This window comes from Manacus vitellinus, unplaced genomic scaffold, assembly GCF_001715985.3.
Source record: "Manacus vitellinus isolate BGI_N305 unplaced genomic scaffold, ASM171598v3 scaffold_47_pilon, whole genome shotgun sequence".
Lineage (NCBI taxonomy): Eukaryota > Metazoa > Chordata > Aves > Passeriformes > Pipridae > Manacus > Manacus vitellinus.
In genome coordinates this window covers 620,120-642,364 of record NW_021940585.1, presented here as the reverse complement: position 1 = coordinate 642,364, position 22,245 = coordinate 620,120, and the positions used below count along the sequence as shown (strand labels likewise).

Here is a 22,245-nt window from a genome sequence, read left to right as displayed (position 1 = left end):
AGGTCTCTCAGTTCAGCTGTACTTGCCTTCAGTTAAAGGATTCTGTGCCTGCAACACTGGGGGAAACAAAAACGCCCGGAGCGTGCACGATGGCCGAGGCCAGGAGCTGCTACGGAATAAAGAAGCTTCTGTGACCTTCAAGAAAAATTGCTCTGTTCAGTTGGGACCTTGGGCACTTGGCACTGAATTCAGCTCAGTGCAAATGTTAATTTTCTTTCTCCTGTCTCAGCCAAGGTTCTGGATCTCCAGTCAAATTCTGCAGTTGCTCAGGGAAACGCTGCACCACTCTGTCACCTTCGCAAGAGCAGGTCTGAGGAGCAGCTCTGCCACCAAGGTTCTTGGGATTGCTGAGCCCGTCCCGCTCCTCTGCACTTCTCGATGGCTTTGTTAGCAGGGGTTACACTCAGGACAGGAACAAAGCTCATTGCCTCAAGCACAGTCTGAAGTACAAAGCATTTCTGTCACCTGTGAGGAGAATCCTGGCCAGGACATCTGATGTGTGGAACTGGATATACACTACCTGGGATCAAGTAGCTGGATGTGAGCCTTGCTGGATCTGTTTGATTCAAAGACTAGTGGAAAGAATCCCCCAAACCAACCTGACACCTTATTACCTGGCAAGTTTGGTTGCTTCCCACTGCTGAATAACCTTCCATGTTCAAGGAAACTGGTGGATTTGCTTACTCCTTTCCAATTCCTTCTTTATTCCTTCTGACTCTGCTTGACAGCTACTCAGGCAGCGCATGGAGCAGGAATGAAAGTCCAACCAGAATTAACAGATTTTTTCCCTGGCTCAATTCCCACACTGGGGACTAACAGGGATGCTCTGTGGAGGTTATCTCACTGCAGGCAAACACAGCAGGGCTGACTCTCCTGCTTCAAGGCACGATGAGAGTGGACACAAAAGTGCTTTTCATATGCACAGGTCCAATTCAATACTTCTTTCTTCAGAAATCTTATACTCCTTTTTATTGAGTGGCTGTCAAAAAAGATGTCACAGTGCCCTCAGGTACTCACTCACCACGCGCTGAAGGTTTTGCAAACACTAGTGAAAATGCAATAGTGCCTCAGAAGAGAGATGTTACAATTTCTTATCTATTTATTCTACTAAGAAAAGGTCACTTTGGTTATTTGATGCAGCAAGAACAGTGCAGAGAGCAGAGTCAGCACCACTCTGAGGACCTGAAGCTCATTTTCAGCCGGACCACAGACTCCTTCAGCCCACACCTCTTGGGGCAGTGTGAGAACACGTGCAACCTCTGGGAGTGCTTCTTCTTCTGCACCACCTTGGCTTCCATCACTCTGTAGCTCTGAATTATCCAAACCAGAGGTGTTCTGGCTGTGTCCAACAGTCCCTACAGGCACCTTCCTTCATTAACTGCTCTTCAAACCACCATCAATGTTCCCAAACAGAGAAGCCACTAGAGGACACCACCTTGTCTTCTTACTCCATGGGCTGAGCTGGTTTGCAGTGATCTGGAGAGCTGAAGGACCAACACAAACTGCTCCTGCCTGTGTTTCTCTTGAAGGCCACAATTCTGTAATTACAGGAAGGTCTCACTGAACAAAGAGGTTGGAATTTAGGCATGTCAAATCCTTTCTTCTCCCCCTCCTGGCTTGAACATCCACACTTATTTTCTCCTCTGTGAGGGAACAAGAGCCTTTACAGAAGACTCCACCACATCATTCTGCTACTAATCACAGCAGAAGATGCAGTACAAGCCACTGATCCTTTCAAAGCTTCAAAGAGAAACACAATGTTGGAATCTCCTCCAGAATGGCAGGAACTCATTTCCACCAGCAAACCGGGAGAGCTCTCAGGTGGGTTCTTCTGAAAGCAGCTTAGTCCCACCTGGGTCATGCTCAAAGGGAACAGAAGCATGGGCAGAGAGCAAAGGGGACATTCATTCTGTGAACACGAGCGTTAAAACACAGTGTAATGCTAAAACACGACGTGATGCTGCAAAACCAGTGTGAAATTTTAGGTGCACAAAGGCAGCAAGATGCTGCCTCCTGCTCTGCAGTGCTCAGCCCCTGCTCCCAGGGCAGGAGAGAACCATCCTCGAAGCAGGACCATGAGAGAGAGAACACGACGGTGGCGATGGCTTGTGACACTAAGCCATGCTGCACATCTCACCAGGAAGCAAGTTCATCTTGGCTGAAATTATCACAGGCCTCCACAGCCTCCCAGTGACATGCTCTGGGGACACAATCACTCTGTGTTTTGTCCTGGCCAGTGTGCGTGAGCTCAAAAGCCAGCTTTGTCTTCTTACCCATCCGGAGAGAACTTCAGCGGCTTAACTGGGGCTGCAGACTAGTCAGAGCACAGGGGGTCAGCACACTGGAACTCAGCGATGCCACAAAAGGTTAGTTTGGGAGGGCATTTAAGGAGAACAGCTTTCGCCATCCTCAGATCAAACAGCAGAACAAATCAAACATAGGAGCAATCAGATGAATGAGAACAGGACAGTTTATTAGCATTTCAGGTTTGGAGAACAGGGCCATTGAAGCCTGACTGCAGAAAGGAATGCGGGTCCCCTCCCATGGACACCTTTAATATCCTCCTCCTGGGCGACAATCCCAAAAGACATGAATACAAAATGGAATAGACACAGTGAAGATTATTTCTTACCTTCATCTCCTCCTCCATTTCAGAGAGTTTCCGCTCCAGGGCTCGCTTCTCCTGTTTACAAGGATTCATAACAAAGAGGGTCACAAGATTTGAGAAGAAAAATTTACAGTATATTTTCTTTTACAGAAAAATAAGGGTCTTGTATTTCTGTAGGAGCATTCACTGAAGAGCACCCCAAAGCAAGGCAGAGGCTGCAAAGCTGTAAAGTTGACTGCCTTAGGTGTATTGTGGAAAATGAGGATTACACAAGTAGGCTCTGCCATGTGAGTGCTGGTGGTGCCCTCAGCTAGAGCCTGTGCCAGAGTGCAGATCTGGATGCCTCCAATGATTTTCCCAAAATGAGGGGGCTCACAACACCCCAGGGACATGCCCTGAGAAGGGAGAAATAGGAAATGTGGGTCAGGAACAGGATTTACACTCTCTGTCCTGCTCCTTTGCCCTCTGCAAAGAGACACAAGGTCAGGACAGTGAGAAAAATGCACCTGCTGGGTGTGGCTGTGCATGATGAGTTTTGGGTCACTTTTTGTCCCCAATGTACTTTGTCCAGGGATTCATCAGTGCAAAATGCATGAGCCATCCTGGGAACAGCTAATGCCATCTTCACTGAGAACAGTTGGGCTCTTTTTACTCTCTAACTCTCAGAAAGCTGTATTTGTGGCTGTTGTGATCCTATTTCAACAAAAATCAAGCTGGATGTTGCCATAACTTCAAGACCAAGGGGAAGGTCCTGCCCCTGCGTTGGCAGCCCCTGGTATCAACCCAGGCTGGGGGATGAAGAGATTGAGAGAAGCCCTTCAGGCTTTTGCTTTGTTCCCCCACCACGCCAAACCAGTCTTTATTTATAAAGGATCAAGAATATTCTAAAGCATAATGGACCAACAGTCTCTTAGTGTGATACAATCCGTTGGTCTGCAGTTTCCTATAACGAAAGAGAGAAATCAGAATGAAGCTGATGTGCAAAGAAGAGCAGCAGAGTCTCAGGCCCTGAAAAGGTCAGAACACAATTATCACTGTGAGCTGGCAAAAATACAACTTATCTTTTAATTAACGCTTTCCTTCTAGAAATGACTCTGCCCTGCACAGCAACACGAGGCAACGACTGCGACTCAGAAGAAAGCAGAGACACGTACCCTCTTCTCCATCTCCAGCATGCTGGACCGGTCAGAAGTTTTCTCCTGTTTCTGCTATGGAAATTAAAAATAGAAAGTGATTAAACCCGACAGCACTCACAGGGTGTGGCACAAAGGCTGAGACAGCCCACAGATGCTCCTGCCCAGAGAGGCAGCAAGGCTTTACAGAATCACTCACTTATTTCTGTGAAAAACAACAGTCTCTTCTATAGCACCTTCCCTCCCAAGAGCATCCTTCCAGGAGCTCCCCCCTCCTTTTCCCATCCTGGAACAGGTGTTGGTTCATCATGGGTAGTATTCAGTTCCTCCAGTCAGGACCTGGATTTTCCCTCACCTGGGCTGCTTTTTCCAACTTTGCTTTGATGTCAGCCAGCTCAAGCTGGGCTTCTTGCAGCTTTGACTTCAGCTTTTGATTTTCAGACAGAGCGCTCTCGTACAACTGAAACACAAAACAAGAGCTCAATTACCCAGGTTGCTCCTGGTTAATTAACCCTGTCCTGCTGTGCTGCTCTGAGCAGACATGTGCCCTCAGCACTGAGCTGTGGGGTTGCATTTGCTCCCCCACATCAGGAGATGAGAATAAGGGCAAACAGAACCAGTCTGGATGCTTTACTTGTGTTTTTGCATGAAATAAGAAAATAGCTGTTGAATTTTGTAGTGAGTTTAAACACAGCCAAGAGGCAAAGAAAAAGGATGGTTTTAGTTTAGGTAATTCTTTACTCAGAGGGTGATGAGGCTGCCCTGAGAAGCAGTGGCTGCCCCATCCTTGGAAGTGTTCAAAGCCAGGTTGGACAGGGCTTGGAGCAGCCTGGGCTAGTGGAAGGTGTCCCTGCCCGTGGCAGGGGGTGGAACGAGATGAGCTTTAAGGTCTCTTCCAACCTAAATCATTCTGTGATTCCATGGAACAGACAAAATGAAAACGAACTTTCTCTCTGTCTTCCCACAGACTCTCAAGGGCAGGTTTCTGCAGCAACAGGCAGGTTCTGTGGTGTGTGTGATGACAGTAACACATTTAAAAAACTCCTACTTTTTTATAGTCCCTGTTGCTCTCCTCCTCCGCGCGGCTGCTGAGGGCAGCGAGCCGGTTCTCCCTCCGGCTGTAGGCACTGGAGCGGCTGGAGGCACGGTCACTGTAGGACGAGTCACTGGTGCTGGGGTTTGTAGCTGCTTCCAACCTGGAACAGGATGAAGATCCAGCACCGTGGAGCTGCTGTAACTTGGAACAGCCAGCACGGACCCGACTGGTTGGGACTGGAGGCTGTGGCAGTCCCGGCTGAGCCGGGGCTCTGGGATGGGTGGGAGCATCTCCATCTGCTGCTGGGCATCGCTGCCCAAAACCCGCAGTCACCACCCAATAACAACAGGAAAACACACCCTGGGCACTAGCCCAGCCCCCGTGGGCAGTGATTTCCCATGGATCTCTTATCTCCGTAGTGGGAAAAGGCTCCATTTCTAACAGGCCACTGACGGTTTTTCATCTCTGCAGTTAAATAATTTAGGGAGCAGAGGACAGAAGCAAACTGGCCCCACAGTTGAGCTCAGGAAAGAACCCAAATGGCCAGTACCAGACCAAATGTGCACTCCCCCGTGCTTCAGGGGACAGGGTTTGGCTTCAAAGCCATACAAAAACATGCTGTCAATAAATATTACATAGGAAAAAAAATAAAGAAAAAAAGAAAATTCTTACCTGGAAAGTCTTTCATGCTGAAGGGGGAAAAAAACGAAAGAAAAAGGGAATTAATAATGAGGAGAATTAAAGGTTCAGTTCAACAACTGCAGAGGTGCAAGGCAGCAGTAATTTCCCACCTCTGATACCAGCACCCAGCTCACACCAGGCTACACAGAGATTTCCCAGCACAAACTAAGAATCTCCAATCCCTTCCTGAATCTTCATCTGCCTCAGTTCCTCTGAAGCATTTCAAGTTTTACTTTCTTTTGCTCACCTAAGAAATCCTGAACCTTGCTCTTCAATTCCTCATTTCCACAACTGAAATCCTTTCCTTTGAACCCAAACTTATCTACTGTTTCCCTTTTTCAGTGAAGTTATTCTTCCTGCCTTTCATCCCTGTCCTGTGTGTGATGTGCGTGAGGGGGATTAACAGACACAGGGAGCTCCCAGCATGTTTGTGTTGAACTTCAGGAAATCACAAACACTGTTTTTCTCTCCATGGGCAAGTACTCCTTGGAGTAAAGCTTCACCACGGCATGGAGAGACACAACAGCAGCTGCAGGAGGGAGGAAGAAGACTCTTAAACCAGGTGGACATGTTGGTTGAAGCCTGTGGTACATTCTTCTTTCTCTATCAACATCCAAACCTCTCCATTGCCTTTGGACATTGAGGGGCTGGAGTGTGTCCAGAGAAGGGAATGGAGCTGGGAAAGGGGCTGGAGCACCAGGAGCAGCTGAGGGAGCTGGGGAGGCTCAGCCTGGAGAAAAGGAGGGTCAGGGGGGACCTTCTGGCTCTGCAACTCCTTGACAGGAGAGTGGAGCCAGGGGGGATCTGCCTCTGCTCCCAGGGAACAATGGACAGGACAAGAGGAAACGGCCTCAAGTTGTGGTAGGGGAGGTTTGGACTAGATATTGGGAAAAATTTCTTTCTGAAGAGGGTGCTCAGGCCCTGGCACAGGTTGTCCAGGACAGTAATGGATGCCCCATCCCTGGAATTGTTCAAAAAAGATGGGATGTGGCACTTGTGTGGCAAACATGGGGAATGGTTGGGCTCGATGATCTTAGAGGGCTTTTCCAACCTTAATAATTCCATGATTCTATGAATATCCTACAGCGGCTGGTTGTGGCAAACCACTGTTTTAATACAGTTTCATGGATCAGACAATTCTTTCCCACAATTGCAGAAATCCAGTGGTGATGGCACCGCTGTCCTGCAGGACAGTCACCTCCTCCATGAGGTTCCTCTCTATCTGACAGATATTTACTCAAATTCCAGGTGCATTCCAATTCTTTATAGCCCCTTGAACCAGAAATTGAGCCCAATATTCCTCTGCTGATTTATCAGCAGCATCATTGCTCTTACAAACCTCCCACAGGCACTTCCAGCCATTTCCCTACGTCCTTTTTAATAAAGAGTCAACACAAAGGAACCACAGAGCAGACGAGGGGTCAGGCTTTTAGTGCCCAGACGTGCTGGTGCTGGAGCTTGCACTCCCAGCTACACCAGTAAATCCTGTGCTGATGCCTTGCTGGGGGGCAGACGTGCTGCCTGTCTGGCACCTCAGGGATTGAACACTTCAGACCTCCTGCTCCAACCTGGCACTGCTGCCTCTGATCCTGGGCACGGATCTGGGAGCACATGCCATGGAGAGAGGAATTAACTCACCCCATTATATGGAGGAGAAGGGCAGGGACAAGTGACCCGGCCAAATCTCCACTCAAAGCCAGAGGAGCACGGGGGCAAGTCCCTGTCACTGTCTGCCAGGGTATGGGCACCAGCTACCCATTGTACCTGGTTACTAAGTTTTCAGTCCATTCCATACTAAATGCAACCCTCATCTTGCATCTGATTTGAGACAGGAGTGTCCCCAGGGACCCTGCAATCCCCGGGCTCTGCAGCACAGCCTCTGACACGACGCAGGAGCTGCCCCAGGGCCAAAGAGATTAACTGAAGGGACCCGGCACGAGTGAAACCTTGTGGATGGACAACACACTCAGCAAAGCTCCTGTGTGCAAAGCTCAAAAGGACAAGCAAGCCCTGCTATGAATCAACACGTTCTCCCTTGAGCTGTGCCCGCAGGGCCACCCTCAGCCGGGCTCTTGGGTGGGTACAGTGCCAGCCCCACCCTGTAGACACTGTCACTAAAACCCTGAGTTCGTCCCAGCCCAGGATTATTTTATTTGCTCTGACCCTCTCTCTTCTTTGCATCTTACAGGTGAAGAACCTCCCAAGGAAGACAGCAGATGACCTTCCACCATGGCTAAGCTGCACTGCACCTCCACAAGCCATGTCAGATTCTGTCTGGGAAGCATCTCATGGGACTCAACGCCTGGCAGCTGCCTCATGTCATGACAGGGACATGGGAGTGCTTGTCCCAACAGTCATGGCTTGGGCCACGCTCTGTACGAAGCTCAGAGGCAGCAAGCTGGGTCATAGTTTCTGTACAGCTGGTCTCTGGCACGGGGCTGTCGTTACAAAGCCAGACCATAAATCCAACCACATCCTGGGCTCATCCCCCAGCGTGGGCAGCAGGAGAGGGGGGGATTCTGCCCCTCTGCCCTGCTGAGGTGAGACCCCACCTGCAGAGCTGCCTCCAGCTCTGGGATCCCAATAGAAGAAGGATGTGGAGCTGTTGGAGCAAGTCCAGAGATACTCTGAGAGTGGAAGCCCCTCTGCTCTGGAGCCAGGCTGGGAGAGCTGAGGGTGTACTGGCCATGGAAGAGAAGGCTTCAGGGAGACCTTAGAGTCCCTTCCAGTGCCTAAAGGGACTCCAGGAGAGCTAGAGAAGGACTTTGGACAAGGGATGGAGTGACAGGACAAGGGTGAATGGATTCCCGCTGCCAGAGGGCAGGGTGAGATGGGATATTGGGAAGAAATTCTTCCCTGTGAGGTTGGGGAGGCCCTGGCACAGGTTGCCCAGAGAAGCTGTGGTTGCCCCATCCCTGGAAGTGTTCAAGGCCAGGTTGGATGTGGCTTGGAGCAACCTGGGACAGTGGAACTCCATGGCAGGGGAATAGAATGAGATGAACTTTAAGGTCTCTTCCAACCCAAACCAGTCTGGGTTCTACGAAAGATTTCCTGTTTTCAGCCATGCACACGCTGATCTTACCATGGTGCTTTATTAGCTGAGCTTTCAACATTTGCTTCTTAAACCCCTCAGCAGCCTGACAGCTCCTTTTGAATTCTGGTCCAGTGACCCAACCTTCCCTGAAGACTGGGAGAAGGGAATTAGGCAGTGATTAACAAGCCTCTTGTTGAAAGTTATTTGTGCACTTTATGCTAATCCCCTTCAATGGTGACTTTTGTTAGGATGACAAATGGCTGGGTAAGTAATCCACTCCATAGCAAGCCTGAATTTATTTCAACAAACACACCTGCCAATGGATTTGAACAGTGCTGGAAATCCCCACGTGGCTGAGCAAGGCCACGTGGAAACCGGGCACTGAACCCGAGCAGGTCCCCTCACCAGCCTGGCCACTTGCAGCACAAGGAAAAACCACTTTTGTTCCGTTTTTTCCTCCAAAGAAACTAAAATTTCCATAGGCAGGGGAGAGCAGGGGCGGGATTCTGCAAAGGAATCAAGAAAGGAATCACTTTAAACATATACAGCAAAAAGGGGACAAACCCAGGATTACTGTATTTACAACCTCCCTGTGATGGTTACTGAGACAGACTTGTTCAGACTGGGACTGTCTCTATGTGGATAAAGGGAAGCAAAGTGCCAGATGAGAGGGGAGGACCCACATCATTCCTGTGCTGCTTCCAGCATTGAGCAGAGCCATCCTGCAGTGACCTGGAAACATGGAATCACAGCATCACTCAGGTTGGAAAAGCCCTCTTGGATCACTGAGTCCAACCCTGTTCCCAGGTGTCACATCCACTTGCTTTCTGAACACATCCAGGGATGGTGACTCCACCACTGCCCCAGGCAGCCTGTGCCAGGGCCTGACCATCCTTTCAGGGAAGAAATTTTCTAAAATATCCAATCTAAACCTCCCCTGGTGCAACTTGAGGCCATTTCCTCTTGTCCTGTCCCTTGTTCCCTGGGAGCACAGCATTCCCACCTGGCTCCCCCCTCCTGTGAGGGAGTTGCAGAGAGTGAGAAGGTCCCCCCTGAGCCTCCTTTCCTCCAGGCTGAGGCCCCCCCAGCTGCTCCTGGTGCTCCAGACCCTTTCCCAGCTCTGTTCCCTTCTCAGGACATGCTCAAGCACCTGCAGTCACACTGGGGCTGCTCCAAACAAAACCTGGGTGTTCCTTAGTGCTCAGGGATTTCTCTCCCTGTGACTTTATCTCCCTTTAAGCTCATCTCTGCCAACAAACGACCCCAGTGTCTTCCAGAAACAGCCAGGAACCGCGGGAATCGACGTGATTGCAGCCGTTGGGGAAGCTGGTGTCCATCGCTCACCTTCCAGCTTTTGGGCCTCTCTCCATGTTATTTCAGTTAAAACTGGCATTTTTGAGAAAAAAAAATTAAGTTTGAGAGACTGAGGTGTGGAAGGCAGAGCCTGAGGGGATGTGACAGCAGCTGTTGGCGTGCCCCTACCATAATGGAAGCTGCAGAAGAGTTTTCATCAGCAGATCCTCCTTCCACTTGCTGCTGCCTTCAGGGAAGGAGGTACAATTTATTTATTTTGTTTTAAATTGGTTTCTGGATCAAGATTTTTCTGGGTTTTGCAAAAATGCTAGTGTTTGTGCTGGTATTTCAAAGAGCAGCTTACTCAGGTGGTTTGGAGGCTTTTTAAAATAATGATGGAGGAGAAGAAGAAATGCTGAATGAAAAATACAGGCTCCATTCTGCATCTTCTAAAAAATGTCCCAGCTAAAAGAGGTGATGTAGAAAGCAGCAGTTCTCAGCACAAAGAGAGGCTTTGAAGTGTGAGGAAATGAGTTAAACAAAATGACAACTAAAATCCCCTGCTCCTGAGGGTGGCAGGAGAAGCCCGAGAGGAAAAGTGTGAGCCCTACGTGCAAAAAACTACGAGTCAGCATGTGCCTGGGTGGGCAAGAAGGCCAGTGACACCTGGCTTGTACCATCACTGGTGTGGCAGCACAACCAGGGCAGTGTCCCATGCTGGGTACTGCTGAGGACCCCCCTCAAATCCTGGGGTCAGTTCTGGGCCCCTCATGACAAGAAAGACATTGAGGGGCTGGAGCGTGTCCAAAGAAGGGAAGGGGGCTGGGGAAGGAGCTGGAGCACCAGGAGTGGCTGAGGGAGCTGGGGGGGCTCAGCCTGGAGAAAAGGAGGCTCAGGGGGGATCTTCTCGCTCTCTGCAACTCCCTGACAGGAGGGGGGAGCCGGGGGAGGTCAGGCTCTGCTCCCAGGGAACAAGGGATGGGACAAGAAGAAATGGCCTCAAGTTGCACCAGGGGAGGTTTAGGTTGGATATTAGGGAAAATTTCTTTTCTGAAAGGGTGGTCAGGCACAGGCCTGACCTACACCTACACCAGGGCAGTGGTGGAGTCACCATCCCTGGAATTGCTCAAAAAAAACGTGGACATGGCATCTGGGGACATGGTTTAGTGGTGAACACAGTGGTGGTGAGACAACAGTTGGACTCGATGATCTTAGAGGGCTTTTCCAACCTCAGTGATTCTGGGATTCCATGATTCTCTGAAACACTGACGAGGTGCTTAACTGAGGCATCTCTGCCATTTGCTCAAAGAGACACAAATCTGCAGAGGCCACAGGGATGTCACGCTGGAGACATATCTTGAGCACCAAACAGCTTCTTTCCTGCTCAGTTCTGCCCTGTGTTTGGCCATAGAACCCTTGGAAACCCTCACCACGTGCTTCCAACCACACCTGCACTGTCAGTGCAGGCACCACCACTCCTCCCTGCACTGCCCCATCCTAAAGCATCCATGAAATATTCATTCAAACTCTGGCAGCTCCCTGTGGAATTGATGAAGGAGGTTGTGTTTGCTTGGACGTGCTGTCCCAGAGCTAGAAATTCCGAGATCAGAGTGAGAAGGCGAAGGATAAAACTCTCCTCCTTCACTGCTGGGAAGAGAAGTTGGGGCTGAACAGAGGGAATGAAGAGCTGAGGCACCACATGTGCACTTGACTAAGCTGGTGCAAGAAAGGGCTCTTCCTTCGTGATTTCTTCTTGTCAAGGTTAAAAAGGGGATGCTGAGTAACTGCTGTATCCACTGCAGTCATCATCAAATCATCATCAACAAATACCTTGGGTTTTCTTTCTTCCCCTGGCAAATTTGGAGCAGCACTGTCAGTTTTGCCCAGACTCCTTCATTTCCCTTGGGATCAAAATTTGACTAGAAACATTAAGAGCCAGGGAAGCATCGGGTTGTGAAATTATCCTTCCACAGTCTAAACAGGGTCAGAGCGCTGCAGGGTTTGGGGTGGGGGGGGGAGGACCCCAGGGAACACACAGTGCTGGAGGTGGATGTCCTGGTTCAGAAACCAGCGTGGCAGCTGGCACTGAGCCCCCGGCGCTCCTGCCGAGACACCCAAGGGGATGGCTTTTAAAGGAAGACTAAAAAGCACAGAGCACTTGCAGGCAGGCTCACAAGCTTCTGATAATCCTTGGCTCTTAGAGCTCTCACTGGAGAGATTCCACCACCTTCCCTCCCATCCATCTCATGGTGGGCAGCAGGCCCAGGTAGCGCTGGGGTGGTGGGGAACATCGAAGGGGTGCCACTCATTTTGCCAGTTCACAAATGATTCAACCCAGGTGGGCTGGCAAAACATCTGGGTCTGAGATGGGACCCAAGAAAAAGGGCAAAGAGCACCACAGAATAATGGAATCACAGCATGGTTTGGGTTGGAAGAAACCTTAAAGCTCATCTCGTTCCACCCCCTGCCACGGGCAGGGACACCTTCCAGGTGCTCCAAGCCCCATCCAACCTGGCCTTGAACACTTCCAGGAATTCTCGGGGTGCTGACATAGGTCAGTCCCAGGGAAAAGGCACAGCTGGGCACTGGCCACGCCTCCACTTGCCTGGAGCACCAGGATGCTGCCCAGTGCCAGAAAAGCCATCCGGGACTGATTTTAAAAATGTGCTCGGATTGTGGAGGGCAGGAGCCTTCCCTAAGAAACTCAGAAACTTTTGCAGCTGTTTGGGAGCTCAGTGAAGGATAATTAAAACCAAATTCCTCCTGGAAGGTTTTGTAAAATGCAGCCCTGAACTGCAGTGCCAAAAGTGGGATCGGCCACTGCTCCTGCCAATGCAGAAACTGCCCTAATTGCTTCCAATTGCATTCTACGTCTGAGACTGGAGCCAGTGAAGGCACAACCCCCCACTATTTACATTTTTTAAGAAAATATTTAAAAACGAGAAAAAATTAGATGCTTTGGGAACATTTTTGGCTTCTTTATCTCCAACTGGCCAACCTCAGGACAGTGTGCACTATTTTAAGGGAGTTGTTGCGGAATTAATTCTGATGTGTTTTGCCTCAGAGACCCTGATCAATGCCTACGATTAATTAACCACCATGTAATGATATCCTGGGGCACAGCTCCAACCCTGCCCTCCCTTAAGCATGAGGGGAAGTTTTAGGAACCCCTCAAATTTTATTCTTGTGCTGGCAAATATCCTCCTGGTGAGTTCTGTTTATTTTGGAAATTAGATGTAAAATAAAGCCAGCTGGTTTGAGGTTCCTTCCCTCTATGTGCAAAGTTACATAGCTCCTACACCTCCACAAACTCCAGTGCTGGGCCTGGCTGATGCACAGTGAGCCTGAAAGGACAACCTTCCTGAGCTGGAAGGGACCCACAAGGATCAAGTCCAACTCCTGGCCCTTCACAGACACCCCAAAAAGCCCACCATGTGCCTGAGAGCATTGTCCAAACACCCCTTGAGCTCCTTGGCAGGTTTGGGGGCGTGACCACTGCCCTGGGGAGCCTGTTCAGTGCCCAAACAGCCTCTGAGGGAAGAACCTTTTCCTGATATCCAGCCTAACCCTCCCCTGACACAGCTCCAGCTGTTCCCTCAGGTCCTGTCACTGCTCACACAGAGCAGAGATCGGTGCTGTCCCTCCGCTCCCCCTCCTGAGGAAGCTGCAGATCCTGAGGAGGTTTGACCTCAGGCTCCTCCAGGCTGAACAGACCAAGTGACCTCCTCGTATGGCCCCTCTAGACCCTTCCCCATCCCTGTGTCCCACCTTTGGACACTCTCCAGTAGCTTCAGATCCTTCTTACATTGAGGTCCCCAGAACTGCCCCCAGGACCCAAGGTGAGGCTGTACCAGCACAGAGCAGAGCACTGCTGAGGGCAGGAATCCTCGTGGAGCTGGCACAGCCAGAGCCAAGCTGGGAGGAGGCAAAGACAGGAGAAAGGCTGTCTGGGACACCTTGGACCATCCCCAGTGGGTACAGCTCAGGTCAGTGTTCCTCTCCAGCCGCGTTTGTCATAACAGTCAGGGATGGCTGGGGTCAAGTTTGGTTTTCTAGTGGGTGCAGAATAATTTGAAGGTCTGGCTGAACTCTGCTTTTGAGAACTATTTCGAGGTTGTTGCCTCCCTCAGGAAGCTGCTCCTCTGACCTGAGAGCTGTGGTTTGTGCAGCATCCCCTCAGCTCCACTGTGATGAATGTGATGAATGTGCTGCTTCCAGCTCAAGCTTGCAATTGTGCAAATGCAAGGATTCCAAAATCCTGTAGATACGATTAATAATCCAGTCCAGCCAAACCACCTCCATGTAACCTCCAACTCCCCAAAGCCTGATGCAAAACATGTTTTCTTGAACTATAAATCAATAAGTTTTGCTTAAGAAAAACTGCTGTTACTGAAGCATAACATTAAAAGCTTCTCCAAAATGGAACAGTGGTTCTGGCAGCTGCTGCCACAGATCCCATAGTTTTCAGTATGAATAGCACTGATTTATTCAGAAACAAACATCCAGGGCTCTGAGGGTCACATTTACTGCCATCCCAAACACGCTGAGATGGATGCTGGTCTGTGCCATTTGTGCCACAGTCAGCCTGTGCCTTGGTGCCCCAAACCCCTCCCGTGGCCCACAGGCTTTCCAGAGCTGCAGTTTATTCCCACTGTCCCTTGGGGATGAAACTTGCCACGTAAAACTTCAGGTTGGATCGGATTTTAATTTAGGAAAGGCCACAGTGCTGAAACCCAGGGTTTGTTGCTCTTATTTTTTTTTCCTTCTTTTCTAAGGGATCAAATTTTATTGGTGAGAAATTTAATTTTGCAAAGCGACGTGATCTTAGACAAAACTCTCCAGACACGAGGAAATAAAAACTGAATGGCCAACTGACACGAGAGGAGGAGATTTCTGCTCCTAAATTTCTTCCAGATGAGAATGCCACATGTCTGCAGGAACCCCTTCCCTGCCCTGCAAACACTCTGGTGGGATGTTCTCAGGTGTTTCATCAGGGATTTAAATACCTGTCACCAGCCAGGGTTCAACAGCCAACTTGGCCACTTTCTGGTGTGATGTCCACTCCAAAACCCCGCACACACTTCCTGATCCAGCAGCCACACACATCCCACAACAGCACTATGGGCACAGGCAGAGTGATTGGAATAATGGAATCACAGAACTGCTAAGGTTGGAAAAGCCCCCTAAGATCATCAAGTCCAACTGTTCCCCCAGCACAGCCAAGGCTGCCACTAACCCATGTCCCCAAGTGCCACATCCACATGGCTTTTAACTCTCTCCAGGGATGGCAACTCCACCACTGCCCTGGGCAGCCTCTGCCTGACCACCCTTTCCATGCAGAAATTTTCCCTAATATCCAACCTAAACCCACCCTGGTGCAACTTGAGGATGTTTCCTCTCCTCTTGCTGTTTCATACCTGGGAGAAGAGCCCGACCCCTACTCAGCAGTCCTGGGTTAATAGTGGACTGGGCTCTTGCGTGTCTTCGAGCCCTGTTTTTGATGGGTTTGTGGTCATTTTATGATAAACAAACTCTGATGGGCTCCTGCCAGGGAAGCAGACACTGGTTTCCAGCTCAGCAGGATGAAGTGGTTTGCTGCCCACAGAGGTTCCACCCACTCTCCCCATCACTTCTGTGGCTGCTCATTCCCATCCCGCAGCACCTCCCCCTGTGTCCCTGGTTTTGTGGCTGTACCATGAGCTGACCCAAATTAAAGGTATCTTCTTTCTCCTCCTCCCTTCACCCCCTTTACAGTCCTGACTGATTCCCTGGTCTGGGGCAACCTCAAGTTGCTCCCTGACCTTCTGACCCCCCTGCCCTGCAGGGGTTTCAAGGCTGATCTGTCCCAAGGGATTGCCCTCCAGCTGCTTAACCAGCTTCTCCAAGGACACCACCGCTGACCAGGCAGCTGAGGGTCAGAGAGGCATTTTAAATGAGGCTGTAGCATTACATCAGTCCTTTTCAAATCATCCACGACCATTCAGGGCCTTAAGTAGTTAACAGACTCCCTGCTCCACCTTTGGCTTGGATCAATTCTGCTGCCTGGGAGCGAGGAGAGCTGAAGGAAGTTCAGCCGCAGGGACAGAAGACGCTCACCCCACGGGTCACAGCACGTGCTCTGACCCATCTTGTTTACACATCCAAATGCAGGAGCATCGGCTGGCTGCTGAGTCACATCAGGGAACATCTCACGGGTGGTGCCCTGAGAACGACCAGAAGTTCCCGATGTACTTCCAGATATGGACATTTACAGTGGCAGACTCAAAAAAACCCAAGAACAAACAACGCAGAAGGATTTTATCCTGATACTCATCCGAGAACGTGATGCTTGAGGAACAACCAGGGGTAAACAAAGCAGGATGCTGGAGAACACAGACTAAGGTTAATTGCCTTAAAGTTCAAGTTTTAGTATCCCATGTTTTTTGTGGGCTGCTGGGAGAGGAGGGAATCATTTTCACAAACTGTGTAACTAGTCAGCAATCCAGAAATTAGACAGAAAGTGCCATGAGACAATTTATTTGACTCCATTTCAATTTATACAGCATCATTTTTATCACAACCAGACAAGTCCAAGCCACTAAATAGAAACCCAGGAAGATAAAGTTTCCTGGAGAAATATTTTCATAACACTTTCTATTCTCTAATGCACTTGCAGCAGAATTAAATGATTCACAGAGGAAAACTCCATGTGAGAACAAACCTGTGATCAGGAATATCTGAAACAGGATGGAACCTGTTGCAAAAATACCACGGAGCAAAAGGTGACTGTCTGGCACGTATACATTCCAAACTCTAGGAAGGCCATAATCCAACCAGGCATTTCTAGAGACCTCTCAGCACTCCAGGAGTTTGACTTTTTACATGGGCAAGAGACAGGAAAAGCGGGGGGACGGTTTTAAGCTAAAAGAGGAGAAATTTAGATTGAATGTTGGGAACAAACCCTCTCCTGTGAGGGTGGGGAGGCCCTGGCACAGGGTGCCCAGAGAAGCTGTGGCTGCCCCATCCCTGGAAGTGTCCAAGGCCAGGTTGGACGGGGCTTGGAGCAACCTGGGCTAGTGGAAGGTGTCCCTGCCCATGGCAGGGGGTGGAACGAGATGAACTTTAAGGTCCTTTTTCCAACCCAAACCATTCTGGGCTTCTCTATGATCACTTATTCATTAATACTCAGCCCTTTTTTCATGATTTGTGTGCTGAGCACTTGCAGCTCAGCCCCTCACATTTTTGCACATTAGCTTTTCTTTTTCCTTTAAGATTTGCTTTGTATTCTACACATACATGTTCAGAGCACCGTGCCCAGACTGGGTGCATTTGCTGCCATGGTAATCACTGCTCCGAGCACTGCGGGCTCCATGTGGAGGCTCATTAACAGAGACAGTGATTTGGGAACTGCTGCTTTTTCCACTCAAGCACTACTACTATCAAGTGACTCGGTGAAAACACCCGGCCCATAAAAGGTGATGCTCCTGCATCCCATATTCCACCCAGCGCGGCTCCTTCAGACTCTCAGATGAGAGGCAGAATAAAATCAATCAGGGCAGGCCACTGAGTACACTTAGAGCTTTATTGCTGAGCCCTTCCTGACAAAAATTCAGCTGGAAAGCTCAGGTTATAGGCACTGAGGGTGGCTTAATGAGGGAGTGACTAACAGCAGAGGGAAAGAGCCTTGTAGTGAAACCGTGAATATGGACAGAACAAGAAGAATTATGTAAAGCCTCTTGAGGAGCAAGTAAGAACCATCAAGTGGCTACTTGACAACCAGGCTGGGCGGAGAACGGACTGAGAGCAGCCCTGAGGGGGAGGACTTGGGGGTGTTGCTGGATGAGAAGCTCAACATGCCCCAGCTGAGTGCGCCTGGACCCAGAAACCTCCCGTGCCCTGGGCTGATCCCACAGCAGGGGAGGGGGGGATTCTGCCCCTCTGCCCTGCTGAGGTGAGACCCCACCTGCAGAGCTGCCTCCAGCTCTGGGATCCCAATAGAAGAGGGATGTGGAGCTGTTGGAGCAAGTCCAGAGATACTCTGAGAGTGGAAGCCCCTCTGCTCTGGAGCCAGGCTGGGAGAGCTGAGGGTGTACTGGCCACGGAAGAGAAGGCTTCAGGGAGACCTTAGAGCCCCTTCCAGTGCCTAAAGGGACTCCAGGAGAGCTGAAGAGGGACTTGGACAAGGGATGGAGAGACAGGACAAGGGATTCCCACTGCCAGAGGGCAGGGTTAGATGGGATATTGGGAAGGAATTCTTCCCTGCGAGAGTGAGGAGGCCCTGGCCCAGGTTGCCCAGACAAGCTGTGGCTGCCCCATCCCTGGAAGTGTCCAAGGCCAGGTTGGACGGGGCTTGGAGCAACCTGGAATAGTGGAAGGTGGCCCTGGCCGTGGCAGGGGGTGGGACTGGATGAGCTTTAAGGTCCCTTTCAGCCCAAACCAGTCTGGGATTCTAAGCTGGGCAGCCACACAAATATAGCTGCTATTGAACCAGCAGCCCCCACACACCAACAAAGGGTTTAAGCTTTGATGCTCTCTTTTACAGCAAACAATATTGGATGACAAATCAAGAAGGAGTAGTTTATAAAAGAAGGGAAGGTATAGTGACAAAGAGTTGGGAAACAACTGAAAAGCTGCAACTGCAGTCTGTGCTGAAAATTGGGAATGTGCATTCTCCTTAGGTTTTCCCATCTGACTGATTATCCTATAAGGAAGCACAAGGGTTATAAAGTACCAGAATAAACAGATGGATGAGAGTAAACTCAAACTACGGGGTATTTCCTATGCAAAAAATAACTGGCCCAGCACAAATAAGAATAATAAAAAAAAAATCAGTTCTTGCCTTCCAATCCTGCCATTTATTTGCTTAATTGCTCACCACAGGTTTCATACCATCAGCTGCCTATTGCACCCTTGGAACTGACTATGGGAAGAATACTTTTCTGAGGAAGAGAAACCTCAAGCTAAAGCAGCATGGGGCAAAATGTAATGAAAAGGTCCCCACTGCCAAAAACCTGAAGCTTGTGCCAAACAATGGGACGATCTGAACTGATTTCAAAGGGGTTTGACTTTCCTCTTCTGAGCAACATCCTCATTAAAGCAACATTTTCCCTGGGGCATTCAACAGGATTTGCTGGGCTGTTTCTGTATGGTGACTACAACTCTGGGCTGTTCTGCTGTGACACAAGGAGTTAGGTATTTTACCTCGTGAAGGTTCCAGGGCAATGGGACAGTTCTGGCCTGGCACAGAGTCGGGGTCACACACCAACACCCTGCTCTCACCACAGTCTCCTGTGCAGGGATATTCCTTCTCTTATGATTTGTATGAGTTCACTGCAAAGTGCTCCCCCTCCTCAGTGGTGCATTTGGGGAGATTCCACCAATTAAAGGTGGAAAAACCCCAGGCAATATTATCCTAACTCCTAAGCAGGAGCATTCCAAGCAGCAGTGCAAGTGTAGAGGGAATGCCATAGGAAACTGCTTGGCAAATGACATTTAATGCAGCTGTTTGGCACCAACACCTCGATAAATCAAACCTCCTTTGCTCTGTCTGGTTCTCCAAGAGATTTTTCCCTGTCTGCACCATGTGTGAGGCTCCTGCCTGCTCATGTGTTCTCGCACCCCTGCTCAGCTGGGAACATTTAGAGCCCACAGCTCTCTGCTGGTATCAATCTTGACTGAATGGAAAGATAAAAGATTCCAAGATACCACATTCCTTCTCATTTTATAAAGGCTGGTGGGTCCCTGCAGCACAGACCTGTCACTGTGGGCATGGGGGAGTGAGTGGGGGAGAATAAACACGTGGGACAAATCCATAGAAAACCACACTCTGTTATTGCTCTTGCTCTTGGCAAAATTATGTTGTCTTGGAGAAAGAGTTAACATAGATCCCTGTTTTAGCCTGAAGTCAATCCTTCCCTAATTAGCCTTTTAAGGCATGGGCTATTTCCATAACCCAGATAGCACCAGGGCCGTTTCCTACACCGACTCTGAGTCAATGCTGCTGCAGTTCCCACCTGGTTTCTCCCCGTGGATGCTCTGGAGTCACAGCTGGCATTGCCATTACCACTGCAAGAATCACAAAGATTTCTGTGCTCATGTGCTGGCTTTCATCAAAACCCCACTGCCACAAGAAGCTCTACTCCATGCACTCCCACTCCCACCTGGACCTTTTTGTACCCACCTGAGAGCTGCCACCACCTTCTCCAACACCCACGAACCCCCAGGAGCCTGGGATCCCACCATGGCTGTGCACAGAGAAACCAGCACCTCCCGTCAGTCTGCTCTGGACACATGGCAGTCACAGCTCCTGGGAGATGTTTGTCACCCCTTCACATGCCCAGATTCATAAGGGGGGGGAAATGAGTTAGTCTGTGTTCACTGAACATGACTGATCTTAAAAGCTTGTGTTTTGAAAAAAATTAAACCATTTTCAGCACACTTGGAAAGTTCTCCACCTGTCACCAGGCTGGTGATCAACACTGTGGCTGTTTAGTGAGCAATGGTAAGCACAGTGGTGGTGAGGAAAGTCCATCCAAGCACACGGGATAGTTTTAGATTATCTAAATCCCCTCAGAGACACTCCAATGGTGTGCAGGTGGAAGAAAGCACAGATCCTGCTCCTGTGTTACAGAAAACAGCCCAGGACAACCAGCAGCCACAGAAGCCTCGAGGCTGAAGTTCCTGAGGTCAGGAACTGCTTTCATTAGTGCCATGGCAGGGGGTTAAAACCCTTTGTACATATTTCAGGCAATGCTTCTTCCAGACCAAGATCTGTCCCTGCCAACGGAGCAGACAATGCATATCTGATTTGAGCAAACACCAGTGCCGGGATTAATTTAATGCTCCCATCTAAAATTAGCCTGGCTGTTAAAAACTAATTCCTCCAGGCTTTGACTCCGGCATGATAATATTTCTTGATGGCAAAGAGGTTAACCATACAATGATATGGACCTGGAGGGTTTGGGACCACCTCTCCCATGACTCTGGAGCTATTATACTGTTAGGAAGTGTTCCCAACTTTCCACCACCTTGGGAGACAGGGACAGCAGCTCTGGTTTGTGGAGGAAAGGTAACTACCTTGACTTGCCTCCTACAGATGGCTTTATTCACTTTTTTGGTGTTGTTGAAATTACTAAACCACTGCACAGGCCAGCTCAGCCCCAGGGGCGAAAGCTGGACACAAACCTCGTTTCACCAGCGGTATCAAAGTGTTTATGGAAAAAGTGCAGCTTAACAAGCTGGTCAAGTTCTGCCTCATTTTCACTGGGGAGGGTTTTTATCCAGTAACAGCCGACCAGGAGAGCCATGTTCCAGGACAGGAGGAAACTACAACCCCAACAACTCCCTACACCACTAACACAGCTAATCCCAGGGCAGGGACTCTGGCAGATGCTTAAAACCTGTTGCTGCAGAGGCACCTTCCCAAGTTTCATTTCAACCATCCTCTTTCCAAAGGAAACCACAGCCGCAGGTCTCCAAGGGTAAGACAACAAACCACCACTGCCAGGCTCCACTTGGAGCATGTGCTGAGCTGAGTAATACAGAAAGGAAAAAGCTGCTTACTCTGAGTGTCTTCGCAATCGGGGAAGGAGAGGACGGGGGAGAGTCTGACTGAGCCTTCCTGCTCCGAGTGTATTCCTTACTCCTGGTGTACAGGGACGACATGGCCTCGCGGGCTGGGTGTCTTTGAGAAGCAACACCAGTTCTTGCTCTCCTGTCGCTCTACGGCGCTGGGCAGGTCCTTCTTCCAAGGTCAGAACAAACTAATTAAACTATTCACAGCTCTGGTAATTAAACCCTGCTGTTTAGGGTGTATAATTTTAGGCATTAATCTGCTGCAGGGAGAGCTGAGGCTCCACAATGTTTCTCGTCCGAGCAGAAGAAGAGAAGGTGTCAAGGACTCGCTGTGCTCCGGCGCCAGGTGCTGCTCCGTGCCAGCCTCACCGCCCGGACCCCGTCCCAACTTCTCCACAAAAGGACATTTCCCCTTGTCCAGAGCGTGCCACAGCACCAGGGGGATCTATCTCCCCCCAGAACTGCAGGAGGCAGAAACTCCCGGCTCAAGAAGAGAGCTGGAAAACCGGCTGGGTTTCTCTAGGCATGAAACTTCTGCCAAAAAAAAAAAGCAAAAAAAGGGAAAGGCAAAGCAAAGCCTGATTTACTCCCGAGTGCGGCCGCGAGCTCTGCCCTCGCTGCGCAGAGCTGCACGCCCTGAGTGAAACACAAAAGCATAAATCAGGAACAAACGCTGGTTTGGAAAGGGGCAGTCCAGCTGAAGTTGGGTTTTGTTCCATCCTCCTCCTCCACCTCCTCCTCCTCCTCCCGGCGCCGTTACCCGCGCACAGGCTTCTCGTCCCTCCCGCCGCTGCCTTCTGACATTCCAGCTCCTGACTCGCTCCCGAGGAATGCTGGAGGGCAGCCAGAAGCAGCGATTCACTTTCAGCTTGGGATTTGGGCTGCCAAATTGGGTTTGGGATTGGGT

The 22,245-nt window shown here is 49.9% G+C and overlaps 1 protein-coding gene across 2 annotated transcripts in view; it reads right to left on the bottom strand.

The window, feature by feature from the left end:
• The window catches only part of LOC115307731 (protein phosphatase 1 regulatory subunit 12B-like), a 32,161-nt gene extending 10,257 nt beyond the window's left edge, over positions 1 to 21,904 (bottom strand). Inside the window, exons 1-6 of one of the 2 annotated variants that reach the window (XM_029962569.1) lie at positions 21,327 to 21,904; positions 5,450 to 5,466; positions 4,790 to 4,937; positions 4,097 to 4,201; positions 3,763 to 3,816; positions 2,633 to 2,683 (exon numbers count right to left, since the gene is read on the bottom strand). In XM_029962569.1, the coding sequence (XP_029818429.1) occupies positions 2,633 to 2,683; positions 3,763 to 3,816; positions 4,097 to 4,201; positions 4,790 to 4,937; positions 5,450 to 5,466; positions 21,327 to 21,428 (477 nt within the window). In that variant the 5' untranslated portion in view covers positions 21,429 to 21,904. The remainder of the gene's footprint in view (positions 1 to 2,632; positions 2,684 to 3,762; positions 3,817 to 4,096; positions 4,202 to 4,789; positions 4,938 to 5,449; positions 5,467 to 21,326) is intronic. The other variant, XM_029962570.1, reaches the window with a different exon arrangement.
• Between the last annotated feature and the right edge of the window lie 341 nt (positions 21,905 to 22,245).